Source organism: Choloepus didactylus, chromosome 20, assembly GCF_015220235.1.
Source record: "Choloepus didactylus isolate mChoDid1 chromosome 20, mChoDid1.pri, whole genome shotgun sequence".
NCBI lineage: Eukaryota > Metazoa > Chordata > Mammalia > Pilosa > Megalonychidae > Choloepus > Choloepus didactylus.
In genome coordinates, this window is record NC_051326.1 from 45,439,457 (window position 1) to 45,458,001 (window position 18,545).

The following is an 18,545-nucleotide window of genomic DNA, read 5'->3' on the forward strand; positions in this document are numbered from 1 at the left end:
CCTCTTCTGCTTTTTAGTTTACTTGCCTAATCCCAAAACTCCACAGCTAAACCTCTAAATTTACATTTTCCTCCGAGGCGCTGTAGCGGAATAACTGAGCATGCTCAGTAGCAAGCCCCCGAAGGTGGGGTTTTGGAAACAATTTGGGAGACTGTCAACAGCTTGTGATAGAAACCAATCTACAGCCAAATCGCGGTTGATTGATAGACCAGTAGCAGAAAATACGAATTCGGATTGGGCACTACTAGCATTGTGGGCGGGGATTGAGAAAATAGTATCCCGGAAGCGACGAGGCCCACTAAGTTGTTCACGGGATGGTGTGTCTGGGACCTGGCTGGGGCTCCCCACTGCGTCGCCCTGGGTTGAGAGCGATGTCCAACATCAGGAAGCAAGGTAGGACAGAGCTTCTTCTCTAGTAAGACGGCCCTTGGCGTTTTTGAGGCGAGGGCGCCAGAGCGCCCGTGGGCTCGGCGGAGTGTTGGGGTTGCCGCCCGCTCCCGCTCCGGCTCCGGCTCCCAGGCCCTGCTCTGGCCCTGGCTGCGTGTTCTTCGTCCTCCGGGGTTAGCTGGGGCCGGGCCCTGGACTCCGCTGGGGTCCCCACCACCCCCGGGGGCGGGGGGAGGGTGCGGGGACAGGGGCCGCCGGAGTTTAAGCTCCGACGCGAGGGTTGTTTTCTTTCTGCCTGATCCGGTATCTGTGGGACCGGCAGGCTCAGCCTGGGATTTAGGGAAACCTGGGGTGGCGGGCAGCCCAGGCCTGTGCAAATAGTCAATAGAGGGCGAGCTGTTGTAAAGCTTAGCTTCTCTGTTCGGTATAGCAGCCCAGGCCGAAAGGATCATAAACTGTTTGCTTTGGACAATACCTTTTCATAAGATGTAAGTTTTGTAGTGCCCCTTCGTAACAGATTTTCTAGACCTGCTGCTCTATGGATAGTCGCTTTTCAGGAAACTATAATTTATACCCTGACATAGACATTTTAACTTTTAGCCCCTTAACATTGGATTAAAAAAGAAAACTCACTGGGCTTCAGTTTCTTTATCTGTACAATGAAGATAATGTTTACCTACAATGTAGGTAAATTGCATGGTGTATACTAGTGTTTATTAAATGGTGGTAGTATTTTAAGTCAGAATCAAAGACAGAAATATGTTTAATTGGTAACCTGTTGGTGCCATAGAATCTATGTCAGAAGATAAATGGAACTCCTTTATCATTTAACCTCAACAAACCATATCTCCGTCCTCATTACCATTACCCTCTAATCATCAACATAATGAGAAAGTGAACGTTTTAGACAAGTATCTTATGATATTTGGATTAGTTCAGGCTTTGATTAATTTTTACCCTTCTCTGTTTTAAAATGATCATCCTGTCTTTGCCTTTGAAATGAGAAACAGTAACAACTTTAGTTAATAAGAATTTATTTAAAAAAAATAAAGAGAAGGAAACAAATTTCTAAGTAAAACAGAATATGGAGAAAAATAAATATAGCTCCAAATTCTGTGCCTTTTTAGAGAAACATTCTGTTAAGACTTCCTTTACTTATTTGAGTTCTACTGAATTATGATTTTCACCTAGTTAGCTTTACAAAAATACTTTATAGATTAAATGACAGTTTCTAAACAATCAAGTGTTAGGCTTTAAAGTGGATGTAAAAAATATTTTAATGAGTACAAAAAGTCCTTTTTTTTTGTAAAGCTGACAGAATGAAGGATTGACATGTTTGATTAATTAAATGTTAAGATTCTTGGGAACAAACAAGAATTTAGAAATTTAGAATTTAGAAACAAGATTTACTATGGTAGCTACCACAGTAGTGTTCTTGACTGACTAAAAAGTTATCTTCTGCTTTCCTACATCTTTGGGGGATTTTTTGCTGTTTCATATTATGTTTTCTCCTTGTTTTATAGCACACCACCACTCTTTTTCTCTTCATGATGTTCTCTTAGCCCTTCATGTGTTTCTGACCCCTCTAATCCCTGAAATTAAATGCTTCCCTATGCAACAAATTATATCATATGTAATGTACCTAGTCAGGTTCTAAAGTTCTTTCTCAGCTCATTAAATTAAAATTAATGAAGTATTGATACAGACCTCCTTTTCATATTTGATACATTACAAAATTGTCATATAAAGCTTATATTAAGAACATTGTGTTTGGAAGGATGCATTAATAAATTCTGAAGGTATAATATGTAAGTGGGAAACAAAATAGTTTTATGTATCTCTTCCTAATAAGATTACTTAAAGAGTACTTACACTATGCTAACACTTAAGCTATGAGACACCCTTAGTGAAGGTTTTAGTTGGAATAAAAATTCTAAGCATAGTTTGTTGAAGCATGAAACTGGAGCCAGTTTCTGTCTTCAGAACAGCTTTCAATTCTTTGTGTGGCTTGTGATGAGTGTTACAATTACAAAAATGTGTGACAGCTGGAAGACATGATGGCTTGGTGCTAATTTGCACTGACATTCTCTCTCTTCTCTCACATATCTAGCTGCTCTTCAGAGAATATTGGATCCCAGAATTATGGGGAAGAGGCAATTGGGCCATCTGTATATTTATGTAAGGGAAATTAACACAGAATGCACTATAGCTCAGGTGTGTCTCACATAGAGTAAACCATATGCATAATTCTGACCTAACAATCATTTATTTATTCGTTCAAAAAATATTTGTTGTGCACTACTGAGTGAGTGTCAGGAACTCATTCAGGCAGTGGGAATACAGCAGTGAATAAACATAAAATTCTCTTCCCTCATGGCGTTTAAACTCTACTGGTGTAGTTCAAGGTGGGATAGCTGTTACTGATAAAGGAAATGAGTGTGGACATATCTAAGGAAACCATGCTTTTGTTTTTTTGTTTGTTTCTTTTTAATTAAATTCAGTTTTATTGAGATCTATTCATATACCATACAGTTATCCATGGTGTACAATCAAGTGTTCGTATTACCATCATATAGTTATGTATTCATCACCCCAATCTATTTTTGAACTTTCCTTACACCAGAAAGAATCAGAATAAGAATAAAAAATAAAAGTAAAAAAGAACACTCAAATCATCCCCCCCATCCCACCCTACTTTTCATTTAGTTTTTGTCCCCATTTTTCTACTCATCCATCCATAACACTAGATAAAGGGAGTGTGATCCACAAGGTTTTCACAGTCACACTGTCATCCCTTGTAATCTACATTGTTATACAAGTGTCTTCAAGAGTCAAGGCTACTGGGTTGGAGTTTGATAGTTTCAGGTATTTACTTCTAACTGTTCCAATACTGTCCTATTTCTTCTACTCATTACTATGTATCATTGGGCACTAGAGTAATCACTCATTTTCTGCTTCTTTATTTATAAAATAATTTGTGGGGTGGGGAGAATTAAGTAAATAGATGTAAGTAAAGACTACAGCAGAGTGCTTAGGCTCCAGCAGTGCATCCTTCCTTCCATCCAATACATCCCCCTTTAGGCTAATCATTTAACTTTTCTTTGTGAAAGAAGGGGAGCACACTCCGTCCTCAGTGTTCATGCAAAAGAAAGTTTTATTCTACTCATTTCTACAGGTCTTTATAGCATACAAGGTAGTTTCCTACATGACTGTTTTCCGGTATCTCAGGGAGGGTACATTTTTTCTAAAGCCATGAGGTGTATTTATATATCTTTAGTCTCAAGGGACAATTTCTTTGGTGGCTAGACGAGAAACAGTGGGGGCGGGAGACAGGAGCACGGAAGGAGCCCAGCAGGAGCTCAGAGATTATTCGCTCATCTAAATTGCAGTCCGCCTTCAGACATGCAAAGCTTTTGGCCTTTTCCTAGCCCAGTACCCGCCTTCAGACATCTGGAGCTTTGGGAAGGCCTTGCTCTATAGTTTATTAAGCCAGGTGACCTTCCGTGTCTCCAGATTTCTTTATTCTGAGATTCTTCATCAAGCCTTATAGTTTTACGAGGATTAAACTAGTGAGTGCATTGTGAAACTGCTCTTAAATATCTTCTTGTTGTCTCCACTGTTGCTTCTGTAGTAAAAACCACCATGATTTCTCCGTTGGATGACTAAGACCACCCATAACTCATCTTCTCAACACAGTTCTCCATGCTATACCCAGAGTGGATGGGTTGATCAAGTACAGTTTGTCAGTTGGGGAAATGTTTTCTGTAAGGTAGAGGTTCCTTCCTTGACCACTTCCTACAGGGCTGACAACCCCTCCTAGGCCACATGTGCCAAGTGCAAACACTGACACTTTAAACCCATCTGAGAGGAGGGCCCTGAATAGTCAGGAGAACAAGATCAGGATATGGCAAATCAGTGCAACTCTAGTCATATGATGCCATAAAGAAATTTGGCTTCCAGGAATTCTCCCTGTTAAAGCCTGAATTATAAGTTGGCCTCACAACATTCTGGACTGCACTTTCAGCTTGCCATTTCCCTCTCCACTTACATTCCTGCATCTTATGGAGTGGATTGTGGTCAATATAAAGTACTTCTTATGACAGAAAATGTAGGGAAGCATCTTCAAGACCTTGTGGTAGGCAACAGTTCTTAGATTTTACCTCCAAAGCACAAGCAATGAAAGAAAAAAATAGATAAATGGGACCTCCTTAAAATTTAAAAACTTTTGTACCTCAAAAGACTTTATCATGAAAGGGAAAAGACAGCCTACTCAATAGGAGAAAGTATTTGGAAGCCGTATATCCATTAAGGGTCTAATGCCAAGAATATACAAAGAAATAAAAGACAAACAGCCCAGTTAAAACATGGGCAAAAGACTTGAATAGACATTTTTCAACAGAGGAAATACAAATGGCCAAAAAGCACATGAAAAGATGTTCAACATCACTGGCTATTAGGGAAATGCAAATTAAAACCACAATAAGATCCATTTCACACCCACTAGAATGGCTGCTATTTAAAAAAAAAAAAACAGAAAACTACAAGTGTTGGAGAGGATGTGGAAAACCAGGAACACTCATTTATTGCTGGTGGGAATGTAAAATGATGCAGTTGTTGTGGAAGACAGTTTGGCAGTTCCTTAGGAAGTTACATATAGAATATCATATGACCCAGCAATCCCACCACTAGTTATGTACGCAGAAGAACTGAAAGCAGAACTAGAAAAAGTATCTGTACACAGATGTTCATAGCAGCATTATTCACAATTGCCAAAAGATGGAAACAACCTAAGTGTCCATCAACTGATAAATGGATAAATAAAATGTGGTATAGACATATGATGGAATATTATTCAGTAAAAACAATGAAGTCCTGATACGTGCAACAACATGAATGAACCTTGAAGACATTGTGCTGAGTGAAATAAGACAGGCACAAAAGAACAAAGAGTGATCTCATTGAGATGAACTAATTATATTAAGTAAACTCATAGAGTTAGAATCTGGAATATAGGTTACCAGGGGTAGATTGGGGGTAGGGAAAAGGAAGATGATGCTTAATTTGTACAGACTCTATTGAGGTTGATTGTAAAGGTTTGGAAATGGATGCTGGTTGTGATGGTTAGGTTCATGTGTCAACTTGGCCAGGTGATGATACCCAGCTGTCTGGCCAAGCAAGCAGTGGCCTAACCATCCCTGCAAGGACATTTGTGGCTGGTTAATAAACCAACAGGCTGGTTTATTAAATTATCAGTCAATTGGCTGCTGCTGTGACTGATGACTAAACGAAGGGTGTGTCTTTCACAATGAGAGAATGCAGTTGGCTGGATTTAATCCAATCAATCAGTTGGAGACTTTTGAGCAAGACAGATAGAGGACCTTTACTTCTTCTTCGGCTGCCCAGCGAAGCGTTTCCTGTGGAGTTTGTCATAGTTGCCAGTTCATTTCCTGAGGAGTTCATCGAACACATTAGTTGAAGATCCCAGTTCATTTCCTGAGCAGTTCGTTGAAGCTGGCAATTCATTTCCTGAGTTCATTGAACATCTTCATTGGAGTTGCCAGTTTGCTGACTGCCCTACATAATTTGGACTCGTGTATACCCACAGTTGCATGAGTCACTTTTATAAATCTTATATTCATAGATATCTCTCATTGGTTCTGTTTCCCTAGAGAACCCTAACTAATGCAGTGGCGATGGTAGCACATTATTGTGAATGTAATTAACAGCTCTGAATTATGTTTGTGAATGTGATTGAAAGGGGAAGTTTGGGGTCATGCATATTACTAGAATAAAAGTTAGAAGATAAGACTTGGGAGTGCATGACAGTGAACCCTGTTGTGGGTGATGAACTGTGGTTAATAGTACAAGTATAACAGTGTTCTTTCATGAATTATAACAAATGTATTACTCTAATACTAGGTGTTAATAATAGGATGGTATATAGGAAAAAATACACCTAAGGTAAACTATGGACTATAGTTAATATTTGTGATGGTTAGGTTCATGTGTCATCTTGGCTAGGTGATAGTACCCAGCTGTCTGATCAAGCAAACACTGGCCTAACAATTGCTGTGAGGATATTTGTGGCTGGTTAATAAACCAACAGGCTGCATTATGAAATCATCAGTCAATTGACTGCAGCTGTGACTGATGACACCAAAGGGCATGCCTTCCACAATGAGAGAATGCAATTGGCTGGATTTGATCCAATTAAACAGTTGAAGACTTATAAGCAAGACAGGTAGAGAACCTTCACTTCTTCTTCATCTGCCCAGTGAAGCGTTTCCTGGGGAGTTCGTCGAAGTTGCTGGTTCGTTTCCTGAGGAGTTCATCGAACACGTTCATTAAAGATCCCAGTTCATTTCCTGAGGAGTTCATCGGCCATCTTCCTTGGAGTTCATAGTTTGTTGACTGCTTTACAGAATTTGGACTCGTGTATACCCACAGTTGCATGAGTCACTTTTATAAATTTTATAGTCATAGACACCTCTTATTGATTCTGTTTCCCTAGAGAACCCTAACTAATGCAGCTTGGTACCGGGAGTGGTTCTTGAGAAACAGAATCTTAAAACAGGCTTTTATAATTTGTTTTCTACTCTGATTAGATTCAGAGGCACTAATGACTCTATTTCCAATAATCAGGAGGGCACTGACAGTCCATGGCATGAGTTAGCAAAGGAGATACACAGAATAGCACCATTTGATTTCCTAATCATACTCCAGTACCAAGCAAGGCTCTGGGTGACAGTGTTTTTGACACCTTCACAGAGTTTTGCAGAATTAAGAGGTATAATGATGTTGGCTGGCTGCTCTTAGATACTTTGGATGAAGTTGTAAGAGAAAGGGACGAGCTAAAGGCTTCAAATTCGAAACTTAAACGCTGTATGACAGATGTAAAGGTTTCTATGTGTGCCCTGAAAGAAAATCTTATTTCCTGTGCCTGCAGACTGGAAATTTCTGAAAACCAAACACAGACTCTCATTGTGCGAGTAGCAGATTTACAACATAAACTAAAATCTCAACCTCTCAGGGTATCTGCTATTAAAGTAAAGACATTGATTGGAAAAGAATGGGATCCCGAAACTTGGGATGGGGACATATGGATTGATAATAATGGCAATGAGGACACTGGAACCCTGGATTCTGCGGAGTCATTATTAGATTTATCTACAGAGGGCTGTCCTGAGGAAACAGCTTCCCCACCTCCAGTCTGCCCTAAGGAGCCTGCCATCCAACCCCCACCTAAAGAGATTAATCCTGTAGTGCCTACTAATCCTGTAATTACCTCTCCTGAGGAAGCAGCCCTCACTTCTCTGTCTGGAGAGATTAATCCTGTTTTAAGAGATGAAAATGCAACAGAATGTCCTGAGGTAAATGGCTTGAGGGATAATTCTCTTTTCATGACCCACCCCCACCACCAGTCTTTGCTTCAAGACCTATAACTAGACTAAAGTCTCAACAGGCCCCGAAGGGTGGGGTACAAGTGTGACCCATGAGGAAGTACGCTATACTCCAAAAGAACTGTATGACTTTTACAACTTATACAGACAGAAACCAGGGGAATATGTGTGGGAATGGATATTAAGGGTGTGGGATAATCGTGGAAGGAATATAAGGTTGGATCAGGCTGAATTTACTGATATGGGCCCACTAAGCAGAGATTCTGCATTCAGTGTTGTAGCTCAAGGGGTTAGAAAGGGTGTTAACAGTTTGTTTGGGTGGTTGGCTGAAACATGGATCAAAAAGTGGCCAGCATTACCAGAGGTTGAAATGCCAGAACTGCCCTGGTACAATGTGGAGGAGGGGATTCAAAGGCTTAGAGAGATTGGAATGTTAGAGTGGATTTATCATGGAAGACCTGCTCACACAGCCCTGGAATGTCCAGAGGACACACTTGTGCCGGTTTGAATGTATTGTGTCCCCCAAATGCCATTGTCTTTGTAGTTTTGTGGGGCGGACGTTTTGATGCTGGTTAGATTTTCTTGGAATATGCCCCACCCAGCTGTGGGTGATGATTTTGATGAGCTGTTCCCATGGAGGTGTGGCCCCGCCCATTCGGGGTGGGCCTTGATCAGTGGAGCCATATAAATGAGCTGACTAAGAGAGAGGGAACTCAGTGAGTGCAGCTGTGAGTGATGTTTTGAAGAGGAGCAAGCTTGCTAGAGAGGAACGTCCTGGGAGAAAGCCATTTTGAGGCCAGAGCTTTGGAGCGGACGCCGGCTGCCTTCCTAGCTAGCAGAGGTTTTCCGGACACCATTGGCCATCCTCCGGTGAAGGTACTCAATTGCTCATGTGTTGCCTTGGACACTTTGTTGCCTTAAGACTATAACTGTGTAGTGAAGTAAACCCCTGTTTTATAAAAGCCTGTCCATCTCTGGTGTTTTGCATTCTGCAGCATTAGCAAACTAGAACAATACCTTTTACCAGGACTGTGAGGAATAAATTTATGAGACTAGCTCCATCATCCCTGAAGAGCTCTGTAGTCGCCCTTCTCTGTAGGTCAGATATTACTGTAGGAACTGCTGTCACTGAGCTGGAATCCTTAAACACAGTGGGGACAATGGGGTCCCGAGTTGGCAGAAGCCAAGTGGCTGCAGTTAATCACCACAGACAAGGTGGGTGTGGCTACCATAATGGAAAAGAGGCTCAAAGCAGCAATCAAAATAATATGACTCACACAGACTTACGGCGTTGGCTAGTGGATCATGGAGTACCAAGTAGTAAAATGGATGGGCAGTTGACTACATTCTTGTTTCAACTATATAGGCAGAAGAATTCTAGGTCACATGAACAAAAGTCTCCCTTGAATTACAAAAACAGAGAGTCACGGCCCCTTAATCAATTCCAAGACTTGAGACAGTTTACAGATCCAGAGCCCCTTGAATGAAGGGAAGGCCGGGTACCCTTGGGGAAGGACACTGTTACACTGCCAAAAATTTATACTGTTAATCTTCCTCCCAGCCTTCCCCAGGGGGACCTACGGCCTTTTACCAGGGTGACTGTGCATTGGGGAAAAGGAAATGATCAGATATTTCATGGATTATTAGACACTAGTTCAGAAGTGACATTAATTACCGGAGACCCAAAACGTCACTCTGGTCCACCAGTCAGAGTTGGGACTTACGGAAGTCAGGTGATTGATGGAGTTTTAGCTCAGGTCCATCTCACAGTGGGTCCCTGGACCCATTCTTTGGTTATTTCCCCAGTGCTGGAATGCGTAATTGGAATAGACATACTCAGCAACTGGCAGAATCCTCACATTTGTTCCCTGACTTGTGGAGTGAGGGCTATTATGGTAGGAAAGGCCAAGTGGAAGCCACTAGAACTGCCCCTGCCTAGCAAAATAGCGAACCAGAATCAATACCAGATTCCTGGAGGGATTGCAGAGATTAATGCCACTCTTAAGGACTTGAAAGATGCAGGGGTGGTGATTCCCACCACATCCCCATTGAACTCTCCTATTTGGCCTGTGCAGAAAACAGATGGGTCTTGGAGGATGACAGTGGATTATTGTAAGCTTAACCAGGTGGTGACTGCAATTGCAGCTGCTGTTCCAGATGGGGTATCATTGCTTGAGCAAATCAGCACTTCCCCTGGTACCTGGTATGCAGCTATTGATCTGGCAAATGCTTTTTTCTCAATTGCTGTCAGTAAGGACCACTAGAAACAGTTTGCATTCAGCTGGCAAGGCCAGCAGTTTACATTCACTGTGCTACCTCAGGGTTATATCAACTCTCCAGCCCTATGTCATAATATTGTCCACAGGGATCTTGATCATTTCTCCCTCCCACAAGACATCACAGTGGTCCATTATATTGATGATATCATGTTGATTGGACCTAGTGAGCAAGAAGTAGCAACTACTCTAGATTTATTGGTAAGGTATTTGCGTGGCAGAGGATGGGAGATAAATCCAATGAAAATACAGGGGCCTTCCAACTCAGTAAAATTTCTAGGTGTCCAGTGGTGTGGGGCCTGTCGAGATATTCCTTCTAAGGTGAAGGATAAGCTGTTGCATCTGGCCTCTCCTATGACCAAAAAAGAGGCACAGTGCTTAGTTGGCCTGTTTGGATTTTGGAGACAGCATGTTCCTTATTTAGGTGTGCTACTCCAGCCCATTTACCGAGTGATCAGAAAAGCTTCTAGTTTTGAGTGGGGACCGGAACAAGATGAGGCTCTGTGACAGGTCCAGGCTGCTGTGCAAGCTGCTCTGCCACTTGGACCATATGATCCAGCTGACCCAATGGTACTGGAAGTGTTGGTGGCAAACAGAGATTCTCTATAGGAGAATCACAATGCAGGCCCTTAGGATTTTGGAGTAAAGCTTTACCATCCTCTGCAGATAACTACTCTCCATTTGAGGAACAGCTGTTGGCCTGCTACTGGGCCTTAGTAGAGACAGAATGCTCAACCATGGGCCACCAAGTTACCATGAGACCTGAGTTACCTATCATGAGCTGAGTATTGTCTGACCCACCAAGCCATAAAGTTGGGTGTGCACAGCAGCACTCTATCATAAAATGGAAATGGTGTATACAAGATAGAGCTTGAGCAGGTCCTGAAGGTACAAGTAAGTTACATGAGGAAGTGGCCCAAATGTCCATGGCCCCCACTTCTTCCACATTACCTTCTCTTTCCCAGCCCACAGCTATGGCATGTTGGGGAGTTCCTTACAATCAGTTGACTGAGGAAGAGAAAACTCGGGTCTGGTTTACAGATGGTTCTGCACAATATGCAGGCACCACCTGAAAGTGGACCACTGCAGCACTAGGATGTCCCTGAAGGACACTGGTGAGGGGAAATCCTCCCAGTGGGCAGAACTTCGAGCAGTGCACCTGATTGTTCACTTTGCTTGGAAGGGGAACTGGCCAGAGGTGTGTCTGTATACTGATTCCTGGGCTGTTGCTAATGGTTTGGCTGGATGGTCAGGGACTTGGAAGGAACATGATTGGAAGATTGGTGACAAAGAAGTCTGGGGAAGAGGTATGTGGATAGACCTTTCTGAGTGGGCAAAAAACATGAAGATATTTGTGTCCCATGTGAATGCTCACCAGAGTGTGAATTCAGCAGAAGATTTTAATAACCAAGTGGATAAAATGACCTGTTTGGTGGATACCAATCAGCCTCTTTCCCCAGCAACTCCCATCATTGCCCAATGGGCTCATGAACAAAGTGGTCATGGTGGTAGGGACGGAGGTTATGCATGGGCTCAGCAACATGAACTTCTACTCAATAAGGCTGACCTGGCCACAGCAATGGCTGAGTGTCCAATCTGCCAGCAGCAGAGACCCACACTCAGTCCCCAATATGGTGCCATTCCCCAAGGTGATCAGCCTGCTACCTGGTGGCAGGTTGATTACATTGGACCACTTTCATCATGGAAGGGGCAGCGATTTGTTCTTATTGGAGAGAGACATACTCTGGATATGGGTTTGCCTTCCCTGCACGACATGCTTCTTCCAAAACTGCCATCCGTGGACTTACAGAATGCCTTATCCACCATCATGGTATTCCACACAGCATTGCTTCAGACCAGGGAACCCACTTCACAGCAAATGAAGTGAGGGAATGGGCACATGCTCATGGAATTCTGTGGTCTTACCATGTTCCCTGTTATCCAGAGGCAGCTGGGTTGATAGAACAGTGGAATGGCCTGTTGAAGACTCAATTATGGTGCCAACTAGGTGGCAATACCTTGCGGGGTTGGGGCAGTGTTCTCCAGGAGGCTGTGTATGCTCTGAATCAGCATCCACTCTATGGTGCTGTTTCTCCCATAGCCAGGATTCTTGGGTCCAGGAATCAAGGGGTGGAAACAGGAGTGGCACCACTCACTATCACTCCTAGTGATCCACTAGGAAAATTTTTGCTTCCTGTCCCTGCAAGCTTAAGCTCTGCTGGTCTGCAGGTCTTGGTTCCAAAAGGAGGAGTGCTTCCACTAGGAAACACAACAATAATCCCATTGAACTGGAAGTTAAGACTGCCACCTGGCCATTTTGGTCTTCTTATGCCTCTGAATCAACAGGCAAGGAAGGGGATTACTGTACTGGCTGGGGTGATTGATCCTGACTATCAAGGGGAAGTAGCACTGCAGCTCCACAATGGAAGTAAAGAAGAGTTTTCCTGGAATACAGGAGATCCCCTAGGGCGTCTCTGAGTACTACCATGCCCTGTGATTAAAGTCAATGGAAAACTGCAACAACCCAATCCAGGCAGGACTACCAATGGCCAAGAAACTTTAGGAATGAAGGTTTGGGTCACCCCACCAGGCAAAGAACCATGGCCAGCTGAAGTGCTTGCTGAGGGTAAAGGGAACATGGAATGGGTAGTAGAAGAAGGTAGTGATAAATATGAACTACGGCCACATGACCAGTTACAGAAATGAGGACTATGATGGCATGAATATTTCCTCCTTGTTTTGTTATGATTATGTTTGTATTTGTCTGTAAAGCAGATATCTTTGCTTTCTTCTCTGTCTTATCCCCTTATCACATGGCATAACCCGTACTGTTCATTTTGCTGTATTTAAGCTAAAGGAAATCAATTTTGAGAGCTAATGTCACCCAAGGACTTGCATCCTATTCTGGAGAAATTTAGTGCATTTCCAGTTGTATGCTGCACAGCGGAGTATTGTTAGGCAAAATATTTGTCTGTTATTGTTATCTACTTAGAGATAAAGTATGGTTTTAGGTGATGTGTATAATTGCCAAGTTGCCAAGGAGTGGACTCTGATGGTTAGGTTCATGTGTCAGCTTGGCCAGCTGGTAGTACCCAGCTGTCTGGTCAAGCAAACACTGGCCTAACAATTGCTGCAACATTTGTGGCTGGTTAGTAAACCAACAGGCTGCATTATGAAATCGTCAGTCAATTGACTGCAGCTGTGACTGATAACTCACCAAAGGGCGTGTCTTCCACAATGAGAGAATGCAACTGCCTGAATTTAATCCAATTAATCAGTTAAAGACTTATAAGCGAGACAGATAGAGGACCTTCACTTCTTCTTTGGCTGCCCAGTGAAGCGTTTCCTGAGCAGTTCATCGAACACGTTCGTTGAAGATCCCAGTTCATTTCCTGAGGAGTTGGTCTAAGTTGCCGGTTTGTTTCCTGAGGAGTTCATCGGATATCTTCCTTAGAGTTGACAGTTTGCTGAGTGCTCTACAGAATTTGGACTCTTGCATACCCACAGTTGCGTGAGTCACTTTTATAAGTTTTATAGTCATAGACACCTCTTATTGATTCTGTTTCCCTAGAGAACCCTGATACAATAGTTCTATTTTAAAATTCTTTTATCAGTTGTAACAAAGGTACTACACTAATGCAAAGTGTTTAAAAATAGGGGATGTGTGGGAAAATTGTATTTTTTACATGACTTTTCTGTAAAGTTACAACTTTTCTAATTAAAATAATAATTGAAAGAGAAAAATACCTCTTATTATTGTTGCTGTCCATGGTCCTGGCATTCTTGCCGGCAGAATTCCTGAAGCAGGGGTAGTCATGGCAGGGGTGTGTGTGTGTGACCCCAGTTATACTCCTGAACTGACATGCACTGCAAGCAGTTCCCTCTGTAGTCTCAGAACAAGAGGGACTGGCAAGTTTACATTTTAATTGGAAAAAAAACTTTTTTTTTTTTCTTTTTGTGAATAAACATTTCTAGGGCAAAGTGACTGTTGGGGCAGAGCTTTCATTCCAGTCACCAGTGCAGAGCTTCTGGAGCAGAGTTAGAAACACAGGCACTCACTGGCCTGGAGGAAAAGCCTGGCTTTTTTTATCAATACATAAATATTACTTCGATATTTTATTCTATATTGAGTTTGAAATAATATATCCCTTTTCTACTGGAATGCAGTTGGATGGCTCTTTTCATTTACTGAAATATTACAGGGTTGAAAATTCCATGTTCTACATGGTTTGGAAGGGGGAACAAATCAGATACCAGAGTGGCCACAGGCCACAGGCAGGAGGATTCATTCATGCCTTAGACATAAACTGGAGATCAGAGTTAGGACTAAACCTTACATAAGCTCATCCTACCCAAGCTGAGAGATCACTCTGTTTGCCTTTGCAGAATAAAAGAGAATGTCATACTTATGACCAGCAGGCAGGAATATATGAGACTTTTAGCTGAATAGCATGTCTGGTTACTGGGGGCTGTTAACCTCTGTAATATTCCTCTGTATGTAATAAACCTGTACAGGCATATCTCAGACATGTTGCATGTTCAGTTCCAGACCATGTCAATAAAGTAAATATCACAATTAAGTGGTTCACATGAATTTTTTGGTTGCCCAATGCATGTAAAATTTATTTTTACACTATACTGTACTCTGTTAAATGTGTAATAGCATTATGTCTAAAAAAAAACAATGTACATGCCTTAACTAAAATGTGACATGGAGACACCAAGTGTGCACATGCTATTGGAGAAATGGCACCAATAGACTTGCTTGATGCAGGGTGGCTGCAAACCTTCAATTTGTAAAAAATGCAATATCTGCAAAGAGCTGTAAAGTGAAGTGCAGTAAACGAGGTATGCAGATTTTTGCTTACTCCCCACCTTCTGAATGGCAGCTTGGCCCCTGCCTTCATCTGTGCTTGGGGTCTGAATCAAGAGCCTCTCAGGTTTGGCTTTTCCTGGGAGTAAACTTCCCATCTTCTACCAGGTGTTGAAGAAAGATAGCTCCCTGCTTCAGTGGGCAGAGCCACCACATCTGGGTTGGCTCTGCCCCCCTGATGTCCATGCTCCCGTGGCTTAATATTTCCCCATTGTAAACATTCATTGCCCTATGTATTGTAATTAGCAGATCACTTGTCCTAATCCTTTCTACACTGCAAGCTTCACATGTTCCCAGCTCCTGGCACATAATAAGTGTTCAATAAGTATTTCTTGAATGAATGACTGAATGAAGAAATTGGCGTTATGTGAATAAAGGGAGCTTAAAGAATGTTAGCAAAATAAGATACAGTTGTGTTGAGTTCCAGTAATAGAGGGCATTTTGTTATTTAAAAAAAAAAAAGCTTTAGTTTACTGTGGTAGGAATTAGGAAGCAAAGTGTCAGTTTTGGTCTTAGGAGGAATGGGATGGTTTGTTTCTCTAACGGTAAATTGGAAAGTGGGCAGGATAAATGTGGAAAGGGGCAAGTTCCGAGGAAGGGAGGCCAGCTAGTGTGTTGTTACGATGTTCTAGATAGGGATTGAGACAATCCGGAATAAGGTGACTGCTGAACGGAGGAAATGGAAGGGATGGATATAAAAAAAGATTTCCAAGAAAAAGGCTGGCTCTGTTAACTGACAGGATATGTAAGATTTAGGTGAAAATGCTCAGTAGGCAGTTGCAAACAAGCTTTCCTTCTAGATTTGGGGTGAATTGGACATGGACTGTGTGCCTAAAGAGGGGTGGAGGAGAATGATCCGGTGGCTAGGTGATTTTATGTGGTACTGAGAGGATTTTCGTAACCCGGAGATGACTGTTTCAACGGGAAGCCGTGTTACTCAGTAGTGTGGGAGGCTGCATTTCAAACTGCTTGAGAACTCAGGTTTTTCTTAGACTGACTTCCTGAGTTCAAATCCTGGCTTTACCCTTAAGTTTGAACTAATTCTTTATAATCCTCAGTTTCCTTGTGTGCAAAATGGGGAAATAACAACAGAGATGTTCTGAGGATTAAATTAGGTCATATATAGAAAGTGCCCAGAGCCATAATAAACAATCATATGTTAGCTGTTATTTCTTATCACAGACCACCCCACCCCCACCCCCACCCCCCATATGAAAGAGGCAGCAAATGGCGAATGCTTGTTTTACTGTCAGAAAAGAATAACACAGATAAAGAGAAGCAGCAACAAGGCATTTGAGGCTTTTTCTGTCCTGGCTGTTCGAGATGAGGGAGATGTGTGCATATGTTGAATACAGAAGAAAAATAGCTCAATGCCTGGAAGATAGTACAAGATCTCGAATCCTGACTTAAGGGCACAAATGAAGGGGTAAGATTCCTTAAGAAGAGGCTGGTTTAAAGAAGGTGATAGTAGAGTGACATTCAGCAACATGATAGCTGCCTCTAAGTGAGGAGGGATGAGAGGTGAATGGACACAGAAATAACAGGTGTTTCCCACGGTTTTGTTTCTTCCTTGGTATCTTTCATAAACTGAAGCAAATAACCTGTTCTTGCACATGTGTGACTGTTGGAGAATCTGTTTTTGTCATTCACATGTTCTTTGGGTTGAATTCAAGATCTGCCTAAAGAAAAAACAAATGTTAATGCAACTGGAAAAAAAAATGAAATATTAGGGTAAAATGATAGTTTATCCTATAGCTTCAGGTTACAATAAAGCATTTTCTGAATTGTCTTCTGAATGGTATCACAGATTATTTTTTGTCTTTTGCTAGTTCCCATCCTCAGCAGCCCTGTTTTAGTGAAACAAGAAACTCGGAGAGTTTAGCAGTTTGCCAAAGGTCACATCATTGGTTAGAGGCAATACCAGCTCCTCCACACTGAGTAGTGATTTTACACTACTTCTTACTCCTTCCTATTTAGGATATATTTAACAATCCCTAATAAAAATTTAAATCCCTAATGTTAGTTTAAAATGTTTATGAATGCTTAGTGATACAATAAGTGATACTTAAAAATTTGGCAAGGAAAAATCTTGGCCAAAGTTTGCATAGAATTTTTTTCTTTTTTTTTTTAAGTCCTAAAGTTTTGGAAGAAAAGGAATATTTAGCATGTATCTCCTACTGAGATGAGGCTGCTACAGCAGATTTGTCGTGATGTAAGATTCTGATAATATTCCATTTGAGTATCATGTCTGGTCTTGTTTTGAGTTCTTTTTTTTTTCTTTTAATTAATATTTCGGAAAGCTTGCCACCTCTTGTTTAAATCTTAGCTAATTATTTTTCCATTTATAATTTATTATAAAAGTCATTAAGAAACTATCTTTCATTGAATTACAGACTTTTTCTTGTAAAGTGATGTAGTGCTATTATCAGTTTAGTTCTTTTTTTCCGAGATTTCAGGCAAGAGTTAAATACTTTGCTTCATTCTAGGGATAAAATAGAAAAAAAAATTTATAATTTTGGCAAAGTTTTGGATAGACTGGTGTATATATAGCAGGCATTGAAACATAGTTTTTATGAAAAAGAGAAAATTCAAAATGTCAGACTCTAAAAAATACAATGACCCTAAGAACATTTAAATTTAAAGTGGCTGTTAAAATGAGATAGGAAGATGTGAGGATGGAAAAGGGCATAGCTTGAGCTAGTATTACTATTTACTGAGACAGAGGAATTTTTCATAGTTTTCCTTAAAACAGTGAAACAATGTGTTTTGTTTCTTTTGTTTTTTTTCCTCCCCATTGGTGATGTTTTGGAAGATTGTCTCTAATACTGTCAGGCTAAGGTGAGGAGCAGAACCCATTACCAGCCCTGTCACAGTGGAAGTTTCTACTCATGTCCATTTCTGGTCTTATTGTGAATGAAATGAATAAAAAAATTCACAAGTATGATTTTTAAAAACCCTGACAACTCTTGTTTTAAATTCTAGATAACTATTTTTCCACTCATAAATCTATTATTTGAAAATGCGGAAGAGGTGTTGTCATAAGTCCATTTATTTTGGGTTCTTTTTCTCATGATGAAATATCAAGAGGTCCCATTTAAAAATAGCTATTAAGGGCCTGAAGAAAGAGCGGCAGTGGCGGCCATTGGGCCATTGGACCCAGTCCCCAACCTCCCCGCCCCGTCGGTTGTTGTCTGGGCGGATTTAAACAGTCAAGTTAAACCAAGCTGAGTAATTGTGGCAGAAGGTGGATTCGATCCCTGTGAATGTGTTTTCTCTCCTGAACATGAGATGAGAAGGCTGATCAATCTGTTGAGGCAGCCCCAGTTCTGCACGGACACAGAATGATTCAGGAATTAGCAGGGCCTTCTGGCGATAATGGCATCAGTATTACCCCACACTTGATGGCCGGGATGGTTGCTGCACTGATCTTGTGCTTACCAAGACTTCCGAATCTAAGAGGATCCAACCTACCTGGAAAGCCAACGAGTCCTCCTAAGGGCAGGATCCACCAGCCCCTCCTGTGGACTAACTTGGTGATACGGGAAATGAAAATAAACACCCTGCATGACCAAATGAATGAAGATGACCAGAGGACTCTTAACCGCATTA

At 41.6% G+C, this 18,545-nt stretch overlaps 1 protein-coding gene and 1 pseudogene across 1 annotated transcript in view; both read left to right on the forward strand.

Moving 5' to 3' along the window:
- Positions 1–280: 280 nt before the first annotated feature.
- The window catches only part of ERICH1 (glutamate rich 1), a 137,033-nt gene continuing 118,768 nt past the window's right edge, over positions 281–18,545 (forward strand). The window contains exon 1 of the mRNA XM_037813174.1: positions 281–393. Coding sequence (XP_037669102.1) covers positions 315–393 — 79 coding nt within the window. The 5' untranslated portion in view covers positions 281–314. The remainder of the gene's footprint in view (positions 394–18,545) is intronic.
- Positions 15,755–18,465, forward strand: LOC119516968 (annotated as a pseudogene).